We start from the raw sequence: 27,770 nt of genomic DNA on the forward strand, positions 1-27,770 counted from the left end.
AGGTGGGTATTCCACCCTCGGATTCCACAAACATTGATGAAATGTAGGGTGCTAACCGTGAAGGCTGTGTCTGACCAGCATTAATGGACGTATGCCTTTTCACTGCTGAAATTCCATCTCCTGCATCATGGCTGTAACGTCCCTTCTGTGTTGAAGCAGAGCTGGTTCTCTGTTTACTGTGAAGAGCTACTGGATGAGATGAGACGGGGGTAGGGTGTGTGTGTGTGTGTGTGTGTGTGTGTGTGTGTTGGGGACTGCAGAGAAACAATGAATGCAAAGCAACATGATTATAACATTATTTTGATTTCTATGCAACAAGGGATCATATTTTCATATTTACCTTAAAAATTGATATTATAGACTAACGCAATTGATTTAAATTCACAACCCCACAGCAAAGTAGCTTGACATTAGGATGCACTACACATTTTCCATTCTCATACAGCTTCAGGGGAAGGAAACAGGAGTGTGGCCTTTTCTATCCCATGACAATAAGTTTACATGACGTTTCAGTTTTCCTCAAAGGTTTTCATGTACCACTTTTCTGCATGAATCAATGCAAGCTTTCATAAAGCTCTTTTATCATTGCACCTTTAGGAAATAGGAATTCAGAAGTTAAATTAGTAGAAAATGCCTGATCAGGGATGAGAACTGAACTTATAAAGCAGGTGGCAGAGATGCTGGTCCTCAGAAGAGAACCTCTGGGCTTCTATTTGCAAATTTCCTTATTAAAGTTCTGTGGGGGACCAGAGTTTCTGACAACTATATGAGATCAACCTGCAGCCAACACAGAATCAAATCAGAACTCTGGCCACACAGCTCTGCTAACTCACGCTGATGTTGGTCACCTCTTTCTAGGGGGCAGGGGGAATGCTGGTCAAGCCAGAATCTGACGTGTGTGAACGAGTCGATCTCCCCTCATCAGGCAATTGATGAGCTCAGCCAGTGTACCTGGAACTTGCTCCACTTTTTTTCTCATGACATGTTATCTTTTTGTTTATAAAATTATTATTTGCTCATTATAAATTCATTCATTCATTTATTCAGCAAGTGGTTACTGAACTCTGTCTATATGCCAGGTACTGTTCCAAGCATTTGGGAGTACAGCGCTGAACAAAACTACGGCTCCTGTCTTTGTGGAGTTTCCAGTCTATTGAGGGAGACGGGCTATCAACAACAGACCTATTAAAACAAGCATCCAACTGTTTGTATGTTAGAAAGGGAGACAAGTTATGTAAAACAGAAAACGTCTAACAGGATAAAGAGGACCAGGCATGCCAGCAGCTGGAAGACCCAGGCTGAAATTTTCAACGCTGTGGCTAAGCAGCCCCGTTGGGAAGAATACATTGAGCAAAGACGTGAAGATGAAAACTGGGCATGCAGCTACCTGGAAGAACATTCTAGATAAAGGGAGGAGCCAGTGTGAATGTGGTCAACTGGAAGGGTGGCTGGTGTGTGTGAGGAGCGGCAAGGAGGCGCTGTGGCTGGAAAGGAGTGGGCGAGGACAAGAGTGACAGGATATGACGGAGGAGAGGTAGCAGACCAATTTATGCAAGGCCTCTTGGGCTCTTGTGAAGACCACTATTCCCTCCCTCCTCCACAGAGGCCCCTGAAAGCCCCTCCTGCCTCCAAAGTTGTTGACGTGACCGCACTTAGGTGGAGCGAGCATTCTTTCCCATGGGGTCCCCTTCCCTCCGCCCACTGTTCCCATGTCATCATAAACCAACTCCGCTTCAAGAGCAGAGCTCTCCTTACTTCTGTCCTCACTAACACTCAGCAGGCAACGTTTCCCAACACCATGCAATGTGTTGGGAATGGCACATAATACACGTAGCATAGAACATGCTGATGCTGCCCATATTTAACATGTGTAATATGCTCACAGATTCATGTTCTGATGCGCTCCTATCAACCGCACTCCATTTTTTATTTTCTCTGTTATTTCCATCCAGGACAGAATTCTGGGGCTACAGGACCCAAAATCCCTCCCAGACTTCCTTTGCCTGGAGCAGTGCTCGTGAAGCTTCTACACCTCCCTGGCCAGCCAAAGACACCGATTTCACCCCCCAGTGGTCTCTGCTATGACGCGCTCTGAAAGCTGGAGAGGGGCCGGGTCTGAGAAACAGAAAACCTCCCGACGCCCCTGCTGTCGGCCCTGCAGCCCTGCCAGGTGCGTTTCCGATGCCAACTCCTATGTTTTCCTACAGCTCGTGTTGCCCTAGCCTTGGAAGAGGCTGTATCAACACTCAAGAGTCCCTGCAGCCAGACCACATCCCAAAGATCATTTTCAATTTATCTTCTAACAGGCTACAAGCCCTGAAAGTGTGTCAAAGGTGACCCAGAGATTGAGACCCATATTGCTCCTGCCACATCGCCCATGCTCCTCCCTGGTGAAAGTGCTAGAGGCTGTGAGAGTGAGCAACAGTCTCCTTTTCATTTCTTAAATCAAATTTTTACTGAGGTAACTTTAGTTTATACAACATGGTGTATGATTGAAGGGCAGAGGACCACACCTCTTCAGACGTACGTCACCACGCCACACATTCTCCCTTTCCGCCCCCACCCCCGCAACCAGACGAATTTCAGATTTTACCACGGCCTAGTAATCCACACGACGCATGATTCAAAAGGTGACCAGCCCCTTCCCCACAGGTGATTCTATAAAAGGGGACACTCCTGAGGGTCCCCGTATCTCAGAACCACATGATACTATTCACACACTAAGTCAAGTATGGATGCAACGTCTGTATCGTGCAGTTCTCTCCCTTTCAAGTGGATCCTGCTCCATCTTGAAATAATTTCCCCAGCTCACCTCAATCCTCCTTGGGTCTGTCCCATTGGTTTGGCAAGAGTCTGCCCCCACCTCGTGCTAAGCCTGGTTTCACTTCTGTCAAAACAGCTTCCATCAAAATAGGGGCTTCTTTCCCAATCTTTCGCTGTCTTAAAGTCAGCAAAGATACTTAAGAAATTGCAAATTCACTGCCCCCATCAGTGTGCGCTGGCTAATGTCACTCACTCTTCCCCTGAATCTCCTCTGTCCTTGGTGGACTCAGGATATTTTTAAACATGCTTTTCTTTTTCTCTTCTTTCTTTTTTAAGACTCTTTGGCACATGGTCGGGCTGGACAGGTCTCATAATCTACTTGGGTTCACGCAGACTTTCTTTGTTGAAAGACTGACAATAAGTTTCTCTCCAAGCAAAGGGTGCTCCTTAGAAGCTGGATTTGTTGGGTATTTTCCCTACGGTTGACCCATCTGCATGATTCTCCAGGACTCTTCCTAGTTTGAAGGACTCTGGTTATAAGAAAGTCAAATCAATAGACCCCTGGTTTAGGAAAACAGATTAGCCAAGTTCTTACAGATGTGGATAGAACAATGTAAAAATCTTGGCTTCCAATCGATGGACTTTTCTCGTGTTTAATGGCCAGAGGTGACATCATTGAATATCTTTGTGACCCTTTTGTGGCCCCTGGTTCTTAATTACGTTTAGACAAGGAAAATACAGGGCCATTTGTTCCTTTCCACTGGGATTTTAAAAACAACTGCAGGTGAAACATTAGAGAAACCTTAAGTTATTGGATGCATAAGCATAAATGCTGAAATGAAAATGCAAAGCTTGCTTTTAAAGGTGTGTTTATATTAGAACTATATTAAACCAACCGAAGTTATAATAGATGAGGGGGACTAGCACCAATATTGACTAAGGAACTATCCTCCATGCTGCACCTTGTGTACTGCATACTGTGCTAGCACACCCATCACTTACTTCAATATAAAACAACCCTAGATAGACATTATGACCCATCTTTTTAGTGATGAGAAAATCGAGGCTTAATGTGCCCAAGATCACAGAGTATGGGTGGAACTGGGATTCAAATTTCCATCTGATACCAAACACATCCAGGCAATGACCTTGGGATTCACTGTGGCAAAGCCCCATCCTAATGTAGCTCATCATGACCAGGCTGGAATGAACAAAATGGGCTGCAACCTCTAACAGCCAAAAGAGGCCTCTCTCTACTTCATAGGGATTCTACTTCAGTGGTTTTTTTACACCCCAAATGTCCCAAACCGTAAGAAAAGGGCCTTAGGGCAAACAAGAGATTATTCCAGGCAGGCCCAGAAGGCAGGTGAGCACTTGGGAGGGTTAAGGCTGTGTCAGGGTGTAGGCAGAGGCAGCCACTGCCCCCAATCCATCTCACAGCTCGGAGCCTGACACAGTCCTTACGAATGAGAAAGTAGAAGCAAAACTCAGATTACCCAGAATTAGACGACTTAGGCACCAACGTGGCCCCCAGACCTGACAAAGGTCAAGCAAAATAGCAAAAGCATGATATGCTCTCCCATGTTGACCTTTCCCCTCAGGGCTACTGGAGCTCAGTCACCCTCCCTTGTCTCCCTCCCCGAGCAGGACTGTGCAGAGGGGACCTCTCTATGTTACACTCCCTGCTTTGCCCTGACTTTCAGCAGTCTGTGAGCAAGTACATCCTAATGCCGTGCTCGTTATTCCTAGGTCTTCTTATGGAAGACAGGGAGCTGTCAGGAGGTGACCGGGTGACAGAAAGCAGAATGAGGGAGGGGTAGACAAATCCCTGGGCTGTGTGGCCATGAAGTACCACTCGGTCACCCCGTCAAGTAACGAATGTGTCCTTTTGCTGAGGACATGTTGGTCAGCTCACGACCTGCAACACTGAGTGCATGGCCCACCTCAGCTTTCAGTTGTCTCACTCCTCGGGGTGATTCCAGGGCAATGGTGAGAGACAGGAGACGAGGCCTGGCCATTTCCACCGTGTGGGACTCCTCTAATGGCCAGCTTTGCCCCAGAGCTCCCTGTCAGTCTCCCCTGCCCAGTCCTGCTTCATCCTTTTTTCTTTCACAGCTGTTACCCTAACAGACACTCACTGCTCTCAGCTCCAACTCACCATCTGCTTCCTGGAGAACCCAATGTAAACAGGGCAAAATAATAACAAAACAGTACCCCCAAAGGAGATGATGGGAAATAATAGCCAAAAAGGGCCTTTGAGGAATAGGATTAGACTCAGTTATGAATATGGTTATAGAAGAAACCAGCAGAGGAATTTTTAACAAGTGGAATGAATGGTGTAGGAAGGCCTAAGTGACGCCATCTTGTCTGGACGCCATGTTTGGTCCATGACCAATGAGTGGGGCCTCTGGGAAGGCAGTCAATTCCCCTATGGTCTCTTTTATGTACATTAATCTGTACTTGTGACCCATACACAACTCTATTGATCTTAGTAGAACAAAGATGTGTGTGACGACACTAGACATCCAGCAGGACAACAGTCTTACACAAGAATGGTCTATGAAGACCCCGGCCAAGAGGGTGGTGGGCCCCCTGTTTCACCCGCAGTCCTGGCCACTGGCTTTGGACCCCTGTAAGGTGTCCTTAGTAAACTTTAATTGTGATTAATGGACAGGCCCATGTCACTCTTCAGACTCAATTACCTTCTCAATTTGGGGGAATTTTACTCATCCCATAGCTGTACAGATGGCATTTAAAGGTTTCCTTTAAATCTTTTGGGTGTAGCAGGAATAATCAACGGCAAAGGGCCCTTCACATTCGGACTTTCTTTACTTCATACCGAAACAGTGTCACCAAAATTCACTCAAATAACACTATTTGGAGCAAGAGTATGCTAGACTCATATGAGTCCTGCCACTTGGGCCCCTCGCAAAGACACTTAACTTCAGAGACTAATTCCTTAGTCTACCTACCTAGGGGGTTACTGAGAGGATTAAATGGGATAATCGACTAAGCCAGGTGGTTTCCTGCCTGGTATACAATAAATGCCAATTACTCCCCCCTCTCAGAAATTTGCTAGGTAATCACAGGTCAACCAGTTAAACTTGTCTGCAGCTATTGTCCTGGATGGAATCCCCAGGAGGCAGCTCAAGAGCTGAACAGTCAAAGCCGATTCTGGAGTTAGATGGAGCCACAGGTACCAGCGTCTAGGTGGGAAAAAGGACTCTCTGGAAGAAGCAAGTTCACAGGTCAGGCAGGACTCAGAAATGCATTGAAAGCTGAAGATCTGAAGAGGGAGGGCCTGCGCACCCCAGATACAGCATCTGGCCCCTAGGGGCAGAGAGGCATTAACGGGCCTCATGGCTCTAAGTCATTGTTTACAGAATGGGGGTGCTGCAGGGGGTCAGGCCAGTGTAGACAGTCAGCACAGTGTAGACAGTCAGCACAGCCACATGAGCCGCCAGCAGAGATGAGACAGATGTCTTTCAAAATAGACCAATAGCGGCCTCTTGTTTCGCTTCCACAAGTCCATCTGGCCAGAGGCAGGTTCCCAGCTCCCAGAGCAATTGCAAGCTTGCTGGCCTGGCCTGAACTCTGAGGATGGCCCCAGAGGTGCTGGAACAGCCCCCGGACTCAGGGCGGAGTCTGGGAGGCTGCCCATCCCAACCGAGCTGTGAGATCAGCTGACCGCTGAATAGATTTTGTAAAATATTTTGCAAAACATGCAGGCTGCTCACACTGATACAAGCAACTGCCACAGAGAAATCAGACACAGGAGTAAATCAGATGCACGTGCGTGCAAGGGAGACACTGGCCCTCCCGCCTCCGCTGCCCTGACCCGCTTCTCCTCCATTTATCATGCATATCTGGAAGGTAGCCCTTCTTTTCGGTCTAGCTGCCTCCTTTTCAAGGCCTCTCTTGCTTTTCTGAGGAGGAATTTCCAGAGCTGGTGGTTTGCCTAGTAAATACGACCACATATTACAAGCCATTAGCTAGTCCACACGATGATGTTTGTAAGATGTCTACAGAGGCTGTCTGTAGACTTGTGTTTGAACTCGAGGGGAAAACACACCCAGCGTGAGAGCCGGCATCTCGCCTCGGGACGAGGAGCAAGCAGGTGTGGGTATTTGAGTCACAGGCATGTTTTAGACTACGAGGAGCTCTCTCCGTTACCAAGTGTTCTCAACAGGAAATAGCTGGCAGGAGGCACGCTAGACTTGGAAGCCTCCTCCTTAGAGCAAACAGAAAACATTCAAAAACATAATCAGAGCCATGGGCTGCCTGGAAAAACAAACACCCTCAAAAGTTATTTCTTGAACTGCACACCAGGAAGAGTGTGAGCTGGAAGACTCTGGAAGGGAGGAGAAAACAGCATTGAAGAAAGGGCCTTCTCCAATCTTGGGGAACAACAAAGAGTTTTTTCCAAAGTGTTGTCTCATTTAGAGGGAAAAATCTCTCAGAGATAAAGGGGCATCTGAATTTGTTGACATTCCTCCTGGTGAGGGGCAAACCACACCCTTTTTTTCGTACAGGTTGGAGTTTCGTGAGGATGGATGCTGCCAGGGGCCAGGGCGCCCCATTTACCAGAGGCTCAAAGGCCTTGATTTGGGCTGAGATGATTCAGGGCACAGGATTATTAAAAACAAAGCAACACTCAACTAGGAAGTTTTCTTCTGGCTCATGTTAGCAATTTTTATCCTGAGTACTTTCCAGAAACTTCCTCTTAGAGAAACCTATTGCACTCTTTTAAAATGAGCTCTTGGGCCTCCCCGGTGGTGCAGCGGTTGAGCGCTGGGTTGCGAAGCTGCCCGCAACATCTGCTGCGCCGGTTCGATCCCCGGCTGCTCCCCCGGCCACCGGAGGAGGGTCCCACATGGCGCGCAGACCTCTCCTGCCGCCCGCTGCTCCCCTCAGCAGTGTACTTCGGTCCTTCTGCCTGCTCTGCTCCCTACTCTGGTGAATTCTCTCACCCTCCCGCGCTTCTGACTGTACCCAGTGCTTGTATAAACAAACAAATAAATAAAATAAATAAAACATGCCTCTATTAAAAAAAAAAAAAAGTTAAAAAAAAAATGAGCTCTTGTGCCAACTAAGCACATCATGCTGAGGTTCACTTAGTCCCTCTGTCCAGCTTCCTTGAAGGACTTACCTGTTGGCACCTGTTGGCACCACCATTTCTCAAAAGGGCCCTGTTCTGCAACCATCTGAGGCCGAGCAGGTTCACTGTCGGTTCAGGCAGCTTGAACGAGAACCTTGGAGCCCTGGGCATCACCCCCACAGGTTAGCCAGCAGGGAGACAGCAACTTGGGCCCCCTGAGAATCCCCATATGCTCTTTCCTCACTTTGTTCTCTGATGCTGTCCACCATGCGGTCTTCTGTCGCCCTTCCTGCTGCCCTCTGTGACTCCCCTCCCCTATATAGTGAGTCTCTTGGCTCAGGTGTGCCCACTTAGGCGCGCCCACACCATCCTCCAGTGTCCGCCATCAGGCATGCGCATAGGACCACAGGTGTCGATCATAGATGCTAATGGCAGGAGAGTGGAAAAAGCCTGATAACTTCCATTTGCCCCGTAGACCCCCTCCTCGTACTTTGCTTCTGAGCAGGAGATGACCCCAGGTGTGAGTGAAGTTTGACAAAGGTGATCTGTGGAAAACTTCAGAACTGAAAAGGAGGGTCTTTAAATTACCAACACAAAGCTGACAAGATCTAGTTTCACTGAATTCATCTTTAAAAAATATAAATAAAAATACGGCTAAGTCCAAAGGGACTGGCAAGGATCCCTTCAAATGGCTGAAGTTCCAGATGGAAGAGTATATAGACCTTCTCCAAAGAAAATGTCTGCTTCTCAAAGCTTTTATGTCCCGATTTGCTCTCCCTGGGGCAGAAGTGAGGGCAGAAGGTAAAAGAAACCAAGAGGAAGAATAAATTAAAAAAGTGAGTATTCAGAATTCATTCATTTCTTAAATCCCAATGGGATCAATGAACGCAGTCATGTTCTCAATGCCCTGGGTTCAGGACGGCTCAGCTGACACTGAGTCTGGCTTCCTCCCTGGCTCCCACAGATGCACACACAGAGGGACAGATGGACAGATGCAGAGGTTGCAGAGAGAAAACAATCGCAGCCCACCGCCCCCCACCAAAAGGGGAATTCTGCTAAGACCTTTATCGGCAGCCCCAGACCACAGTCAGTCTTGGGTCCAGGCAGATTTTCTCTGAAAATGAAGGAGAGGATACAAAGAGAAAGAGGTTTAAAAATTGGGCGTGGACAATGGGCTAGGACCATCGGTCCTGCCCTCAAGAGTTTTCAATGTGTGATCAGTTGCAAAAATTAATGAGTTGAGTACATAATTATCTAAATGATATTAAAAATGCATAAAACATAATAAGTCAAATATTAGAACATCTTAGTTATTAGGTAAATAAAATAAGATACAAAATAATATATATGATTTGATGCTCTGTAATTTAAAAATGACATTCATTACATGAAAAATGATCTAACAGAAGCACAGGTTAAGGGACTGGCCAGCTTTGGGGGTGATATGGACAGGCCAGGTTTTCTTCAGGAGGTGCTAGGGGTCTTGAGGCCCAACAGAAGTCAGGTAAGGTGGGAGGAGGCAGAAGTGCAGGGTCTGGGTTGAGGGGAGACAGTTCCGGCACAGTTCAAGACCATGTGCAAAGCCCTGGGCAAGCAGTGATTCTGACTATGATTCTGAGTCTGTCTCAAGCCTAGTAGTACAGAGCCTCTGGGATGAAGAGTGGCACCCCTAAATTCAGGTCCACCTACAACCTCAGAATGTAACCTCATTTGGAAATAGGATCTTTGCAAGTATAATTGCATTAGGATCCAGATAAGATCATACTGGATCAAGGTGGACTCTGGTGAGAGGTCCTTATACGAGCTGGATAAGAACACAGGTGCACAGGAGATGATGTGACAACGGAGCTAGAGGTTGGCACGATGCATCTCCCAGCCAGGAAGTGCCAGGGTTACCTACAAGGACTGGAAGCCACAAGAGGCCTAGAGGAGGGAGCACCGCTGCTAATATTCTGTCTCAGGCCTCCAGGCTGCAGAGAGAGTAAACATGGTGCTGTGATTTAAGCCATCAAAGCTGTGGCTCTTTGTTTAGTCCATGCTAGGAAACAAAGACAGTCACCTCCCCTGCCATTCCTTTTCCAAGCCCTTCGACTCCTGAACGTCCATCACAAGGTGCAATCTTGCAAAGCCCTCTAAGACCTATGTAAAATAATTTGATCTTGTTTCACACGGCTATGTAATAAACTGACTTTCCGTAAATTCATGTTTATGTAACGAACCAACTTTATGTCAATGCTAATTAAGGGCATACTTAAAAAAAAAAAAAAAAGAGCGTAAAGTCCCCTTTAACACAATCTTTAAAAATATCAAGACAAAGCGCCCTGTTTTACAGGTAAAGCAAGCTGTTTCATTTACTTCAGATTAATCCATAAGCACAGTGATGAGTTACTGACTTGAATCTAAATAATATGTCATTTAAAAAGCTGAAATAGCGGGACTCCCCAGTGGCGCAGCAGTTGAGCGCTGGGCTGTGAAGCTGACCGCAGCCTCTGCAGCGCCGGTTCGATCCCCGGCCGCCAGCGAGGGTCCCAATGGCTTGTCCCACCTGGTGCCCAGACCTCTCCTGCCGCCTGCTGCTCCCCTCAGCCGTGTACTTCGGTCTCTCTGCCTGTTCTGCTCCCCGCTCTGGCTCTGGTGAATTCTCCCACCTTCCCGCGCTTCTGACTGTACCCAGTGCTTGTATGAATAAATAAATAAATCTTAAAAAAAAAAAAAGTTAAAATAGCTATTATGAAATAGAAGGAAAATATTTAAAATATAGGGAAAACTACCTACGTGAAACCTATGGCATCAAGAACTGAAAAAACTTGCTTTTTAGAGCCTTGAACATTTAGGAGTTTTGCATATGAACTGCATTAACTGTGCTGTTTTGTTTTTCACATTGATGTTTGGTATCTAGATGACAAGATGAGGGAGACTGCCAGTTGCAACTTGTAATCACTTCTCAAACAATACACCACAGGGAGGAATAGTCTTTATTCCAATGAGCAGCAGCTACACTGGGTAGGACGAGACATCCGCTATGTGTGACTTTTGATCAAGTGTCACTTAAAGATCTGGTGAACATCAGCATGAGACTGATCACGGTCATTATCAATCGGAAGCATCAGCGTCCCCTGTGCTTCTTTTCTTTAATGAGCCATTAAGGGCACAGCAACGATCTTACCAAACAGGGGAAATGATTTAGGACCAGCCAATGGGCAAAACCACTGTGGAGGCTACAGCTGATCACCTTCACGATGAGCCGGGGAACTGAGTCATGAGAACGCCAACTGTTCCCTCGCTCACCACTGCGCAGAGAGGCTCCAACCACTTCAGAGGGAAAAATGGTAAGAGGTTATTTTCTTATTTTCAGCATTACATTTGAGGTTGACTCCATTAATTAACGACATGGACCTCAGGGCCACATCCACCAAGTCTTGGTAATGGTCTGAGGGTGGCATCTTGCTCAGTGGGCTACAGAGAGCTCAAGTCACTGACGGGTGACTTCCCCTGGGTCGGCGCCAACAGGTATTAGCTGTGCTGTCAATGCAGCTCTCTCACTGAACACACTTAGAGGTTAAAAGCAAATAAACCCAATAAAGATGTCAGAGGGTATTTGTAGGGTAAGGAAAAATGTCAGGCTTTTCTGCCCTCCCGCCATCAGGATAGATGATGGATCCTTGCGGTCCTGAGTGCATGCCTGATGGTGGGCACCTGGAGTAGGGTGTGGGCCTAGGTAGATGGGATTCACCTGGGCTGAGACTGGGCTTTTAAGGGCGGCGTCACAGAGAAGCCAAGAAGCAGAGAAGCCGAGAAAAGGCTGGAGAGCCCAGAGTGAAGACCTGCTGGGGGCTGGGAGGCCTGCCAGCCTACCAGCCTACCAGCCCACCAGCCTCCCAACACCCCTGCCTGCCACGTACCTGCTAAATCCCAATAAAAGACCTGCAAAAAACCACTGAGGTCTCTCTAGGACTCCTCCTGTACCTGGTCTGCTGGATCAGAGAAAACCTGCCCTGTGTCATTCCTGACCTTTACAGTATTATCCATGCATCACACAAGTTTCTAAAAGACCTACACTTGGGATGGACTGAGTTTCCTCTTTAGCCTTTCTCCTGTGGCGTCTGGCGGTTATCAGAGCACAGGTGGTAACGTGGCCAGCTGCTCCTTCGTCTCCCTCTAGCAGTAGACGTGAACTGCCATCTTGTCAGTCAAGTAAGGACGAATGTGTTACATAACAGAATGAAAGACTATGGGCATTTGCACTGCTCAGACCTCACCTAGAAGTTCCTGGGAAGGGAGGAGTCCCCATTTAGATCTTCTTAAGACACACCCACATTGCTAAGGGATGTCTTCATCTAACAAGGCTACTTTCCCTTGTTTATACGATAGGGTTGGAGTTTGCTTCCCGCAGCCTTACATGTAGGGGAGGTTTGAAAGGTTCAAAGAGTGTTAGGCAAAGTGTATCACCGGAGGGATAAAAGCCCAGCCTGAAGGGCTGCACACAAAAGACAGGAGGTGCAGCGCCCTTACTCTGTTACTGACACTGCCTTGCTTTGGTGTAGTCTTCATGTATTACGACAGTCAACGCTGGCAGCAGCGTCATCCTCACTATCTGACCAAGACAAACTTGGGAGGCAGGTAAGGAAGCCAGGGCTGGCGCTAGTCTATAGGGGATAAAACTTAGGAGATGAAGGAGCTTCATGGGGCCCACAAGGACACCTGATCCAGAGCTCCTCCCTCCTCCTGTGCACAGAGACTGGAGATGTGACAGCCTCTGTTTTAAGAATGAGCTCGACTCAGATCAGGAAGATCTTCCAGAATTCTCCTCATGCTGCCAGGAGGGTACATTACCCACTGGGACTGGGCTGGGCTGGCCCTAGCAGCCTGTTGGACAGACTGCAGGTTTTGGTGTCCCAAGGACCTAGGCTTGAGTGTGTCACTTAACTGTTGTGTAACCCTAGAGCAAACTGTGTCTTGCCTCGGTTTCCTCATCTGAAATGGATTGTTTTGAGAATGAAATGATATGAAGATGCAAAACATGAGGCATATGATTACAACAACTAAAAAATTTTCACAGTGATTATACCCAGGACCACTTGGCTGCAAATGGAGAAGTGAATTAATTACATATAAAATCCCCACTGGTGAAAGGAAATGAAAACCTGGATGATAAAGGTGAGTAGCTGGGTAACTGGACACCATCCCCAGGCTCCTGGCCCACATGCTCAGGCAAAGTCAATTCTACAGCAGCCCTAGGGAAGCAGTCTACTCCCCAGCAAGCCAACTTTCTAACCTGGCAGTCTGGGGAGTCATGTGAAACACCCCAATCTCAGAGCACAGATTCAGTTAAAAAGACGCCTATTTCAAAAGACCAAGAGGACAAGTGTTTCCAGAAACACTGTCTACCACTGTTGGGCTCCTAGGTCTACCTCTACCTGACTGCTGGAGGGGTAGTTTCTCTCTAGAAATTCCACAGAGCACAGGTCTTAGGCATCCTCCATTGCCAGCACTGGGCTAATTACACTGAACTTGGCACTTGAAGATGAAATGTTCTCTAATGACTCCCAAGTGGATTTACATGAACATCATGTTAATCGATAGGACTGCACACCTAACACTGGGCCTGTAGCCCTTTTGCTTGTCCCTGCCTCCCCTAGGCCCTCCTCCAGCGTGCAGGCGTTTCCAGCACTACAGTAAGCCAGCAGTCACATGCACTTAATGATGAGTCAAATCCTGTACCCTTTGCCCTGAGTACTAATGAGCAGTGGTGGAAAAATGCAGAGTATCAACAAGGCGGTGGTTTTCCAAACATAAGAGTTTGACAAAACTACAGTGAGACACGGACCCATCTTTTCTAAATGTGAATCACTGTAAGTGAGGACAGGAGGTTAAAAAAACTGAAGCTGCTACAATTTAGATGTCTGCTTGCCATGGCACACATGGCGAAAATGAGGCAACTCTGCATTCTTGCAAAAAAATAAAAAATAAAAACAACAAAACCCCAAACTCATATGGTGAAGTAGATCAAGGAAAACATGAAAGTTATTCCTTTGCATCACCCCCCAAAACCATTCTCACAATTTCACTTTCAACTTTTATCTTATGGGGCGCTCTCACCCATAACTTCAGCATCTCCTTTGTAGTGTCTGCATTTTTCAGTCCTACTTGTGGAGGCTCCCCAACCTGAGATGATCATGTTCTCTGCTCCTACTACTTTCATACATTTCATTTAACTCATCCTTCCCCCTGGAATTTATTGATTCATGTTAGGGCAGGACTTAACTTTACACTTTCTTCTAAAAAGTTTTAGCTAACGGTTTCAATAAAATTCACTAACCAGGCTGTTGTTTATATTACAGTTTCAAATGACTCCCTTTCCTACACCAAATTCCCTGACCCTTATGAGCCTTTTTGGGATTCCCTACTCTATTCCACCAGCCTATTTGTTGACTCCTGTGCCACTCTTTTAATGACTATAGCTTTAGTGTATGGTTTGCTGTCTGCTGAGAGAGAACACACCCTTCTTCATAGTTCTGATTTTTCTGAAAATGTCTCAGCTATAACTCACTTTCCCCTTTCAGCTGAATTTTAATTTATCTGCTCAAATTCCAAAAACATCCTTTTTTTAGAGTTTGATGGAAATTGTATTTTATAAAGCAGGAAAATGGCAGAATCTTGTGTTTTTAAAATTCTCTCTGTGGAGCCCATTTACAAAGTACAAGAACTGCGGTTGCAGATACATGATCTTAATAACTGTTCTTCAGTTTATGGGATGCAATAAGCTATGATCATTCCCATTAAAAAACAAACAAGTAATTTACCTAGTCAGCCCTCATGGTCAGCTTTGAGCCTTTAGAGTAAATCTCCATGCTCTAATCTGCATCCCACAAGTTTTCAATTGAGGTTATGGAATCCAAGAGGGCTTTCTTTGAAAGTTATTTTTACCAAATCATAAATCAAAGGTATACAGAGGTTACAAATTCAGACATTCCTATCACATAATTATTTCAAATCATTCTCTCCAATCATTCTCTCCCTTCTCTAACCTGAATTTCAGAGTGCAGTGTTTATGATATAACTATATCTCTTGGCATAGAGTTCTTAAAATTATTACCATAGACATTTAGTGGAATGAGTCCAATTTTAAACTGAAAACAGTACTTTGAAAGATTTTAAAAGTCTGGCATCTCTGTTTTTATAATAATTACAACTCAATTATAAAGTCATAATATTAAAGCAGTGACAGATTTCCTTTAAGTCGTTTGACCAGACTTTTCTTTAAAAAGGATAAACGAACAAAAAACAAGAAGGGTTTAAACTAATTTCAAAGTGTAACAAGATCTGTATTCAAAATAGACAAAAGGCTAGTGCTGATGCTTGCAGGCAAAGAAAAAATTTAGACAGATACATACTCTGTCTAAATACTTCACTTTTCATATATTTTCCATGCTTCAAGAGATATGATAAAGATAACTATCTGGCATCGCCGACGTACAGAGATCACATGAGAGAACAATAATTTATCTGTCCTATAGACCATGTTTGCAGAGATGAGAGAAGGACACAGAAGGACAGAGAAGGACACATTTTGTGAAATGTTACACAGGCCTCTACCTGATATGACAGCACATTCAAGGAGCGAAGGGATAAAATACCTGTGGTACATCCATACAATGGAGCACTACTCAGCAACCAAAAGCAAAGGACTATTGATACCTCTAACAGCATGGATGAATCTCAGATGCATAGTGCTAGGTGAAAGGAGCCAGATTTAATGGCTACATGCTGTATAAGTCCATTCATATGACATGCTGGAAAAAGACAAAACAATAGGGAACAGAGGAGATACATCAGTGGTTGCCAGAAGCTGAGGGTGGGGAGAGGGTTTGACCACAAGGGATTATTTTTTTGGGTCATGGAACCATTCTCCATCCAGAGTAGGGTGGTAATTCCCATGACCTTGCATTTGCCAGAATGTATAGACTAGAACAACTCAAAGACCCTCCCTTAATTTCCTGTTAGCAGAATGTCTCTATTTTGTACTCTAAGTGTGCTCCACTTAACCTTTTCTTCTGGAATTTGAGAAAACTCCTCATGCTAAAGAGTAGAAGCACATTATACCTCAATAAACTTGACTTGGTAGTAATAAAAACAGCAATCATTTTGCACACTAAATCCCATCTTCCCATCTGTTCCTCCACCTATCAATAGCATGTGAAATATTTATCTGCTTATGTAGGAAGGATCCACTTAATGAAAGTATACAAAACTGAATCTTCCTGGCTGTTTTGCTCTTTTCACTTCTCCATTCTCCTAAGATCCACACTCTCCGCCCTTCCACAGAGCCATGTGAAGGCCTCTCAAGCACATCATGTGAACAGTACACAATGCTGGTGCCAGGATGTTAATCCTGGGCTCCTGGATCAGAATCTGATCCCATAAGATATTTTAAACATGTCCCACATAGCTTTAGTCCACATTTAGGTTTTCGTGGACAGTCAACTTCATTCCATGATAGAACCAACTAGAGACACTGCAATATTTGCCTGCATTATAAGTATATGTCTGTCCCCATCAAAGGAGGTAATAATCCTGTGCTGGCTAAGACTGCCTGCAGGCCATCTGGTTCAGGTCAGGCATCAAAATTTTAAAATGGCAATTCTGCCTTAAGATGAGCAGCTGAAAAGACAAGGATGCTTACTCTGGAAAAGCTAATATTTTAGAGGAAAGAAGAATTAAGAGGGATATATTGGTTTCATGCACAAATACCTGAAAGATTATAAGAATGAAATGGTAGACTACTTCTGAGTGGCATAGGTTATAGGAGCAGTACCAATGGGAAAAAAAAAAAGACTGGAAGATATTAGGCTAAGATAAAAAAATTCTGAAGACCTGGTGCCATCACTCCATGATGGGATGGCTGCCCTCTGAGGCGGAGGGGTGCCACTGGGGATACTGTAGCCAGGATTTCGGATCTGGAGGGAGACTGGGTGAAAGGACTTATAGGAATAGAAATAGCACAGAGCTTGGGGTTCTATAAGTTATGCCTAGACTGAGAGAGGCTTGGGCTTCTGGGAAAGGCACGGGAAGGAGAGGAAAGGCAGGGAAAGAGAAAGCAGTGAACACAGAAAGATGGGAGAATGGAGACAAACTTCTGACTCATTTTGCCTGTGATCGGGGAGATGATCTGCATGGCTACCCGACACCCAATCATCCTTTAGATTTGGGAGAAGTACCCATTATATGGGAGGGGCGGAGAAGGAATATTTATTCTCTCTCCCAATTCCTAAGACCAGTCCTCAGGCACAAGACTAAGCCTTGGCTCACGGGAGGCTCTCATCTAGCACTGTGGCTCAAGACCAAGTGACAGAAGGCACAAGGATAGGTAAAGGCTAAACACAGGGATCTAGTAAAGGGGTGGTGGTTTCCTACACAGACTGTGCCTAGGTCTTGGCCTTGGATGTGCTCTTGATCACTTGTTTCTTGCCCACTCCTTAGAGTCCAGAACTCAGCTGTTGGCTTCTATGGGCTCTCCAGCTTCCTTATACTAACTTTCCTTTCTGCTTAAATGAACCAGAATTGGTCTCTGTTGCTTGCAATCTCAAAACCCTGTTGGATCACAGAGATTGGGTGATGGGGGGGTGGTGTTTAAGAACTATTTCACATTGCCCTTATGTCACACAAGAGGATGGATTTCTTAAAAAATTCCATGGTTCCTCATATTGCATTTGGAGAACTTAAACTAGGCTCTCTTTTTTTTTTTTTTTTTTTTAATAGAGGCATGTTATTTATTTATTTATTTGTTTGTTCTGTTTATACAAGCACTGGGTACAGTCAGAAGCGCGGGAGGGCGAGAGAATTCACCAGAGGCAGAGTGGGGAGCAGAGCAGGCAGAAGGACCGAAGTACACTGCTGAGGGGAGCAGCGGGCGGCAGGAGAGGTCTGCGCGCCATGCGGGACCCCCCTCCGGGGGCCGGGGAGCAGCCGGGGATCGAACCGGCGCTGCAGAGGCCGCGGGCAGCTTCGCAACCCAGCGCTCAACCACTGCGCCACCGGGGAGGCCCTAAACTAGGCTCTCTTTTCTACCTTTAACCCTACCCCTAATCGCTCCAAAGAATCTAAAATACTAAATCATTATTGGGGGTTGGGGGTGCTAGATGTCAGGAAGCACAATTTCTCTGAGATTTTCCAGGTAATCCTAATGCACCGTCTGGCATTTGGATTTCTAAGCAAACAAAAATGACGTGAACTTTCTAACACAATTCGTCTGTATTCCTGAAGGCTTTTCTCTCTCTCCTTTTTCAGATCAAATCTGACCGAACGACAGCATCTCTACATGAAACTCATCTCTTGATCGTCTCCTTTTAGAACAGTTAATCACACTAAACCCACACAGCTGTGCCCACCTTTTGTCCTTCCTCCCGCTGGGAAGGTACTTTCTGTTCCCGCTGCCTCCACAGATCCCACTTGCTGAGCACGACCCAGTTTAAGAAAAGCCTCTCCCATGAACTCTCTTCCATCCTTTCCAAACCAGGACTTTTCGTAGAATCAATGATCTTAGAGTTGGAAGGCTTCCCCGGGAGGTACCGTGTATGCCGTTAAATCACAGCAATTTCTTGTATTTTATTTCAGTTCTCATTGTATTTAGACCATGCCTCTCCACGTTGATAAATTTTCTTTAAGCAGCTCTCTAGAAATATAGTTGGTACTTAATGTCATTATGGTTAAGAACCACAAACTGTGTTCCCTTTCTCAGGTGATGTCATTTCTTGGGGAGAAAAAGAAACAGCTACCTGCTCCAGGGATGGCGCTCTGTTGGGACGGCTGCAGAAACTTTTTACAGATAGTAAAGTCTGCCTGGGTCTTCATCTAGTGTGGAACATGGGTGGAGAGCCCTGCCATTCCCAAAATGACAAATCTTGAAGAATTTTCACCACCCAGAGCAGCAGGAGAGGCATGAAAGACAGCCCTTGCCTTTGACAGAAAGCAGAAAGACATCCTGTGACTTACGTGTACTAACTTGCTCTCCCGAACAATCCTTGGCTCTGAGCAGAGCTGCAAAATGGCATTCAAGGGCATGAAACAATTTGCTAATGGGCTATTAGACTACTTTAATTAGGAAGTTCAGAAGTGGTAGAGTTCTCCCAGCACCCTGATTCTCCTCCCGCTCCCCCAGAGAAGGTCTTTTATAGGGTTAGACTAGAATAAAGCATTTTTTCTACCTGTAGTGATCCTATGTACAGCCCCCAATGTAGTCTTTGGGGGTGATATAATATTAGTGATGGTGAGACCCCCTTAATATGATATAATGCTTTGTATTTTTTTCCCTCCCAATGCCTTTATAGACATCATTTCATTTGATTTTCACAACTTTATAAGGGAGGTAGCATAGATCATTATCCTTATCACATGGGGAAGTTGAGGCGTGGGAGGATGAAGTGGTCTAATGAAGAGGTGAGGCATTTTGGGGGGGCTCAATCTGCCACTACTAAGATACCAGCGATAACATCCACATTTTATTTTATTTTTTTTAAGATTTATTTATTTATACAAGCACTGGGTATGGTCAGTAGCGGGGGAGGGTGAGAGAATTCACCAGAGCCAGAGCGGAGAGCACAACAGGCAGACTGACGAAGTACACTGCTGAGGGGAGCAGCGGGCGGCAGGAGAGGTCTGCGCGCCATGTGGGACCCTTGCCCGGTGGCCGGGGATCAAACTGGCGCTGCAGAGGCTGTGGGCAGCTTTGCAACCCAGCATTCAACTGCTGTGCCACCGGTGAGGCCATCATCCACATTTTAGTGCTAGAACTGGGGGACAGTATTTGGGTTAAATTTGAGCAGGCAGCCACATTCCTGGGTATCTGATTACTGTTGCTGGCCCAGCACACCCCAGGAACAAGGCCTGAGGATTCAAATGGGTGCCTCCTCGAGGAGCAGGCAGTCATCTTGGGCAGGGGATTCTTGCATTAACCCTGATACACCCAATGCCAGTTCATCTGCATAGCCTCAGTTTCCTCATCCATAATGAGGAACCTGGTCTGGAGTAACAGGACCACAGTGGTGGTTTCCAGACTTGGCTGGTTATGAGAATAACCTGGGGAGTCTTTTACATGGAAGATAAAAAGGGACTGCTTTGTAAGATGACAGGTGCTGATTACATAAAATATTTAAACAAAATAGAAAAGTATAAATAAGAAAGCAGAAAGCTGCAATGACCCATCGCCTGCTGGTGACAGAAGGCAGGTGATACAAATATCTGAATATCCGAGGGACTTCTCCACTGCTGTGGGGTGTTTCCTAAGTACAACTCTAGATCCTCCCCCAGACCTGGGGTGAGGGCCCCATAATATATTTTATAAAATGCCTCTTGTGACAGTCACATTCATAGAGTGTCTCCTGGGAGACTGCTGATCAATGAACAGTCTGCGGCAACTGGGGTAACATGGCACATTTTAAAATTGTGTTAATTAATAACAATAAATCAAGTTTTTATTGTGTTTATTTAAAGAACTTTCCTAGACAAGTGCTCTCTGCGTTTCCTCACGGCTGGGATGGCCACTTTTGGGGCTGAGGGAATTGACCCCAAGAGGAGAAATAATAAGAGGGTTTTTTGTTGTTGTTAAGAAAAGGAGTAGAAATCATCACCCTGTAATGGGCCAATTGCCCATCTTCACACACCGCTCCACAGAGGTGATCTGTGAATGGGCAGGAGGATGAGAAGACCCTGATCCAGTCCAGGCAGGCAGAGGTGGGCTCAGGCAGCCAGAGCCTGGAAAAATGGAGCAGAAGTGGGACATGTGGCGGAGAAACACTTCTGGAGGAGAGAATAAGGAAAAAGAAACAAGGGGAAAGGAAACTGAGTGTGGCAGGCGGTGGTTTGAAGGGGATCTTGTTAAGCTGAGTGCAAAGACAGAGATCCCTATACATGAGAATGAGTTGGCCCTATACATGAGAATGAGTTCTGAGTCTAGGTTGCTGGAACATTCCTTAAGGCTTCATTAATGTTCAGTCCTCGTACCCAACCATCTCTACTGGGAAGATACAACCAAGATGGCAGGAATGAACAGTAAACAAAGATATATGTGGTCACTGCTTAGGATCCTTCCCTAGGAATTAGGGAAGGAATAACCTCTGGTAAATGGACAAAATCGAATTTCTCTGCAGTCATGCCGTAAAACCATAATGACATAAATGGTTTGACTGAGGCCAGCATCACACCCTTAGGAGACAGAAGGTCAGGACTGGGGCTATTAAAGAAAGCGGCTCGGTTCATGGAAGGACAGTGATGTTTGTTTCCTCATACACTGCCAAAGGACCTTTCTCCAATTTACAAATGTCGATGAAAATCTTACAGAGATGCACAACTTGCATCATCTTATTACACACTTAATAAATCACCCTTGAGAAAGAAGAAAGCCATCGACAACAGGCTGTGACATATGGTCCCCATGAATGCACAGGGATCAGACTAATCCTGGTGTCCTGGAGGGCAGAGGCAATTGGCAGGCAGCTATGGGGAGTTGCTCCCAGTTCACAATGTGGAGCTGAGGATAAGGGAGTCCACACTGGCCCCAAGAGCTCGGGACCCGGCAACCCTACAGGGCCCCAGCTGCAGCACCCCACCAGGCAAAACACTCCCGAGCCAGAGTGCCAGGGAGACTCACATCTTCCAGGGCACCCTGCACCCCAGCACCCCAACAGTCTCTGCCAGGTCTGAGATTTCACTCTGTTCACTTCCCAGCCTGGCAGTTCCTCTAAACTCAGACACTGAGCGCACAATACTTCAAAGCAGATGAAGTTCATCTTTTGGCATTTTTCTACTTTCTCTCTCCTGGGATGGCTCTTTCTACAACCAAGTGTTACAAAAGTTAAGCCTGACCTATCCCAACCATTTAATAAACTTATTGAAAATGCAGGTCTTTATTGGGACTGCTGTGGGCTACAGACTGGCTATCTGAATTTGTTGGAAACGCGTAAATTTCAGACCTAAGTCAAAGAACCTGCACTTTTATCAAGATCCCCAGGAGATTCATGGCTAGAGCTCACATACTGTCCTGGTGAGTATTTTTCTCCTGGTTAAAAGAAGATCTAAACGCATATTAAATGGTGGCTTTTAAGACAGCATTAGTTTCTTTCATTTTTCACTAATTTTTTACCTTGGACCTCTCTGGCTATCTGATAAGTCTCAAAACATATTTTTTATTTTTTAAATAAAGATTTATTTATTTATGCATACAAGAACTGAGGTACAGGCCAGAGGTGGAGGGTGGGGGTGAGAGGATTCACCAGAGACAGAGTGGGGAACAGAACAGGCAGATGTACTGAAACACACTGCTGAGGGGAGCAGCGGGTAAGGCAGGAGAGGTCTGCTGCGCCATGTGGGTTGCTCCCTGGTGGGCTGGGGATTGCTTCATAGGTTGCGTCTTAACCCCTTGCGCCACCACAGGGAGGCCCCTCAAAACATTTTTTAAATGCACCATATACATAGGATTAAGAAAACCAGTTATATTGAAATATAGTATAATAGAGCATCCTAAACATTTGACAATGTATAACATCATCATCTATATACGTCTAGCAATAAGTTTCCTAACTGACATTTGCAATGGAGTAATGAGAATAGGTGATTTTGGAAGATATCTCCTACCAGCAATACACAGTATTTCTACTTGTGACAAAGACATGGGGACTGCAAATACTACAGCTGTTCTCTGAAAAATGCAGGGGTTATAGGTGCTGATGTTTCTCCCACCCCACAAAGTCAAAAACCGGAGTCGAATTTTGATTTCTCCAAGACTTAACTACTAATGGCCTGCTGTTGATCAGCGGTCTTACTGATCAGATAAACAGTCAGTTAGTACATGTACGCATTATGTACAAGAAAGCAAGAGAAAAAAATTTAAGAAAATCATAAGGGAAAGAAAATAATTCACAGCACTGTATTTATAGATGCCAGGAGTTTACACGGTCTGTTTCTGAGAAAATCTGAGTATAAGCAAAACTGCAGTTTAAAGCGTGTTGCTGGAGCATACCTGTATCTGCCTACATCCACTGTTGAAGGAAATACTATACTTGAGCCCTAGGTCAGTGACAAAACTTAACTGTCATCCCTTATAAGTTCTTGATTCCCCGATCCCTGAAATTAATTCATAGAATCTAGGTCAAGAGGAAGAGATTCTTAGGGATCTCAAGCAAAAGGAGTAGAGAGAATGCTGTGTCTCCTATCTGTCTGTCTGTCTGTCCATCTTAGCTTCATCCTGAGCTGCTGCAACTTCTTCCTTCCTGGTAGCAACTGCATTGCCTTTTGGTTTCTTGGGCTTCCGCACAAGTTCCTAAGCACTAAGATGATTAGAAATTTTTCTGATCAAATCCTTTAGATTGGTGTCCAAATATTTCTAAACAGACACACCAGGCTAATGCCATTACAGAGAACAACTGAAATCATACCATCTTGTAGGAAACTGCCTTCTCCATCGGCACTTCCATACAAATGTGGATTTAATATAAATCACTGACACTGAGTTCTGAAACATTCCCCCTTGCTCTGCCAGAGAGCCTGGGGCTGGCTTCCTGTCTCTGGGATCATAAGCACCTTTTCAGGGTCGTTTTCTTGCCAAGAATAAGTAACACTTCCCACAGCCATTGCAACTGTGGTTCTCAAAATAAGATCCATTTTCAAAAAAAGCCAAAATCGATTTGTCTCTGAATTTCTAAAGTGTACATCTAAGGCCTCTCTACCACTCTGTAGGCTGTTTTCTGCCATGAAAGCAAAATGGAACCAAACACATCGGCCTTGGGGAGTTCATCTGACACTTGGCTTGAACTCTCAGAGAAGCTGCTACTTCACAAGGAGGCATTTCTTTAACAGAAACAAAGCACGTGAATGAGTTTGGGCCACATGTTTACCAAAGAGAAGACAGACCTACATGCTTGAGACACAGTCTTATATAAACAATTTTGCTCGAAAATAGCCATGTCTCCATGTCTACACGAGTGCCGAGAATTAATTTCAGTTTGCAGCCCTCCTGCCTGTTACATGCGTGTCACACACATGCACACCATGCCATGGTCTCTCACATTTAGCTTTTCTTTACCTAGGTTCACCTGAAAAAGATTTCTAAAGCTTACATTTTGACCGTCCTGTGACGAGTTAGTGCATCTGTTACAGTAAAATACCTATGATGTTTTCCAAAGCCAGCAACTTACTGCCACAGCTGTTTTATTCTTACCTGTTCTTCTACCTATGCTGGTTTAGGTGCTAGTAATCTAAGATATCCTAAGAAAGAGAACAGGATGGAAGCAGAGGATAAAGAGAGTCTATCAGAATATCCCCTGTTGGAGTAAAACATGCTGATTTAAAAAATCATCATGTTATTCACTGTCATTTAGCCTAGAAAGTCATGAGTAAGGCTTGAAATCTCAGCTTTGAGACCTCGCAGATTTTAGAGTCACCCCGAGGTTGCCACTGGAGTAGATGATGAACCCACAGTAAAAGGATGAAAACTGATAGCAGATTCTCTCCCCAATCTGAAATCCCAATTGCCACAAATGTCTTTAATTAAGCCACCAGAAGACTGTGGAGATGACTAATGAACGTTTCTCCTCATGGGAGCCTGAAATAACTGACTCCATGCACTTTTAAGATAAGGTGTTAAATTTTTGTTACCGTAAAAAGCTCATTAAGGGCGTCTAATTAGTTATAGGCATAAGGTCTAGTGCCTCAACGCTGTAAAACCAGCAGGATTTCCCCAAAGTCTGGTCAGGCCACTGGGACCCCTGTAAAAAAATGCTCACATGCCAAGATGTCCCCAGATAAATTTCTCAGCTTCAGCCTTCCATTCTCTTTTAACATACTTTGACTCACTTGAAGAAGAAACTGAAGTCAAGCAAGTTCTAGCTTGTAAAAAGGATTGTGCAAAGGACTTAGCTTTACAAACACAAACTGCATCCCTCATTTCTGCCACCTTCCCTCCGCAGCGTTTAGAGGTAATGGTCTGTTTCCCCTCCATGTCTTTATTGCTCCCCTGGCAAAACTGTCTTGCATGTTACAGTAAAATACCTGTGATGTTTTCCAAAGCCAGCAGCTTACTGCCACAGCCAACCCTCTATCCCACAGGCGGCGCCTGAGAACTTAAGTCAAAGCATTGCAAGCTGAAGGCGAAGGTGAATGAGGAGAATGAAAGCCGGGTGCAGAGCCCCCTCTTGATGATAGAGCCGCTAGAAGGAGGGAGAAGAATACTTTTGCCAAAGGGACAGAAACAGCAGCAAAAGGCAAGAATAAAGGGTTAGTTCCCAACAAGAGCACAGTGTTGAGCTGAACACCCTCCCAGCCTAACCCCCCCAGGTGGAGGGTTTCCATTTATTCTCCTTTGGGTGGGAATTCCAAATCCTTTGCATAGCACCCTTTTTTTCAGGGGGAGGAGGAGGAAGGAGACTCAGGAAAAACATTCAAGTATTTGTTACAAGGTGGGAAAATGCGTAAACAAATGGCATCTAGCTACCCTTGACGTAGGGAAGCTGCAACTGTTATTTGCCTCCAGTCTGATGAATCTCTCTAAAATAGAGGGCTCTGGGGAGTTTTGTTGTTTGTTTTTTGTTACTGAACTAACCCCCTCAGAATTGCCCAACTGCCAGTTTGCAACTTGCTTCCCCATTGGGAAGAAGGTATAGTGTGGAAATCAGAAGGACACAGAAGGTCCAAATGTGTCTTGCTGTAAAAACCTACCCGGCGGTCTCCAAACCTCAAAATTACCAAAGACACAACAATGGGAAGAACCTTCTTTTTTAATCAGAAGAGTTCCTTTTGGCCCCTTGAGTATGGTGTTCCCCAACTGCATGTCAGACATGGTTGCGTGGTTTCTTCAGGACCAGGTCATGAAAAGGGCTGGTCTAGAGTCCTAGGGGCCATAGCCTGACTCGGTCCCCAGGGCCCTCACAGCTCAGCCACGCCCAGGCGCTCTGGCCTTGCCCTCGGGTGGTCAGGACATGGTGGCACTCCATACACACCAGACTTTAACAAGCCAAGGCCACTGGGGCAGATGTGACCACAGGATCAGCAAAGCCATCTCTCAGTGGGGCACACTCAGCTCCTCTGCTAAGTAGAGCAGGCGCCTGGTCAACAGGGGAAGAAAACTGCCATCTTGTTCCCCAGCCACTGAGGAAAAGGCAGAGTTGAGACCATCCCCGCTAAGGTGAGAGGAATTTTGTGCCATGCCCCAGGCAGCCCACACTGAGGGGAAGGCACAGAAGTGGGAGGGCTCATCACCTACGGAAGTTAAGAGGGAGACAACTGGACAGAAGGAACACAGAGCCACAAAGTTCCCTGATATAAAACTTTTGATTCCCTTTCACAGACACGGTTGCAAATTTTCTCTTTCGAGCTCAGAATTATAACTTCCCTTTTCTCAACTGTCCCTCTCTGTTAGGGTTACACACTTTTGCACGCTTATGCATCTATCTAGCTCAGTCTTTTATCCCATTCACCATCAGGAAAAAGCTCATGAAAAGATGTCTGATTCCAGCCCTGCAAGGAGCCAAAAGGAGGGGGGCAGCTGCTCCAGCTGAGTCAAACATAGATTCCTCCCTGCAAAATATAAAGAAGCTTGCTAAGAAGGGCAGCTAGGATCAGACTTTGGTTGTCTGGTAGTTTCTGTTTCTTTTAAGCCAGCTTGGTTGCATGGTTCTGAAGTGAAAACATCCCTCTTGTTACCTTGAGATACCAGGAGGTTCCAGAGCCAGAGATACACTCTACCTATGCATGTACAGGAAGAGATTACTCATGCTTCCATTATGGCCTTCTGGAAACCCAGTGCTGACCTTCTATCCTAGAGCCTACCCCATGGCGCCCCGCCAAACAGCACCACACCTTCTTGGGCAAGTTGATAAACTCCCTCACGTTCCACAATTCCTAACTGCCCCGTGCTTGGAGAGTCCAGGCCTGAGTATGGTTGGTTTCCAGTTGTGTTTCAGAAGTTACGCAAATCAAGTTTCTGACTCTGTCTGAAATTCCAGTGAATACAGGAATAGCAGGTTGCTTAATCTCTAAATTCAGCGCCAACCCCCTTTCTAAATACAGACAAAGGTGCTGCCTGGCTCACATGGTGGATTAAAGGACCCACCCTTGCCAACTCCCACAACCTGCCTTGTCGAATGTACTGCCACCATCTTGTTTTTGTAGCTCGCACTCCCATGGGGCGCCATTCTGCACATATTCTCATCCTTCCTCACTTGTTTTTGTCTGTCAAACTAGACCCCATCCCCATTATGCCCTACTGACAACATCAAATACAGGAGGACAAATAACTGAAATGTCCTAGAGGGAAAAAAAATTACACCTGCCATTAATTTTCTTTTTTTAAGTACATTCTCCTTATGAGAAACGTTCCTGTGTTTCTGCAATGGACAGTAAGCTGCTAACAGACATCAGCTCCAAATCCAGGTCTGCAGTTTTGACACAAGTTAAACAGGAGCATGGTCACCCGATTTCCCTTTTCCCTTATGAGAAATGACATTAACAATGAAATACTGTGCTGGTTGGAGGAGACCTGGAGGTTCAGGGTAAGCTGGCAGGCCTATAGCAAGCTTTCTTAGAGAGCAAGAAAGAAACACTGTTCTGAAAACATGATATTCACTTAACTTTCTAATATTTTTTATCTCAGAAAACATCTTTTAAAATTTTTTTTTCCCAGAGGAGCAATACCATACAACTCCTTTAGCAGAAGTCTGGCCAGTATTCAGTCCACATAAGAAGTAAGTGAACCACTTTTGTGTAAGTTAGCAAGAATTTTGGTCCCCATCAGGTTCTTTCAGCACACGACTGGTCTCACAGGTCTCATAATCAGAAGGTTCCCCAATAGGGGCAAGGGTGACAATGTAACCCTAGGAGCAGAGTTCAGCAGGCCTTTCTCTCCCATGGTTTGGACCCTGCA

General features: G+C 45.5%; 2 protein-coding genes across 6 annotated transcripts in view; one reads left to right on the forward strand and one right to left on the reverse strand.

The window, feature by feature from the left end:
• The window catches only part of PDZD2 (PDZ domain containing 2), a 319,093-nt gene that overhangs the window by 94,038 nt on the left and 197,285 nt on the right, over positions 1 to 27,770 (reverse strand). The window lies entirely within an intron of this gene.
• LOC119260455 (40S ribosomal protein S23-like) overlaps positions 12,411 to 27,770 on the forward strand; it is an 80,148-nt gene continuing 64,788 nt past the window's right edge. The window contains 1 exon segment of the mRNA XM_054688290.1: positions 12,411 to 12,481. Within this exon segment, the coding sequence (XP_054544265.1) occupies positions 12,411 to 12,481 (71 nt within the window).

The sequence above is a fragment of the Talpa occidentalis genome, unplaced genomic scaffold (genome assembly GCF_014898055.3).
Source record: "Talpa occidentalis isolate TD23 unplaced genomic scaffold, MPIMG_talOcc4v2.1 talOcc4.6, whole genome shotgun sequence".
NCBI classification, from domain to species: domain Eukaryota; kingdom Metazoa; phylum Chordata; class Mammalia; order Eulipotyphla; family Talpidae; genus Talpa; species Talpa occidentalis.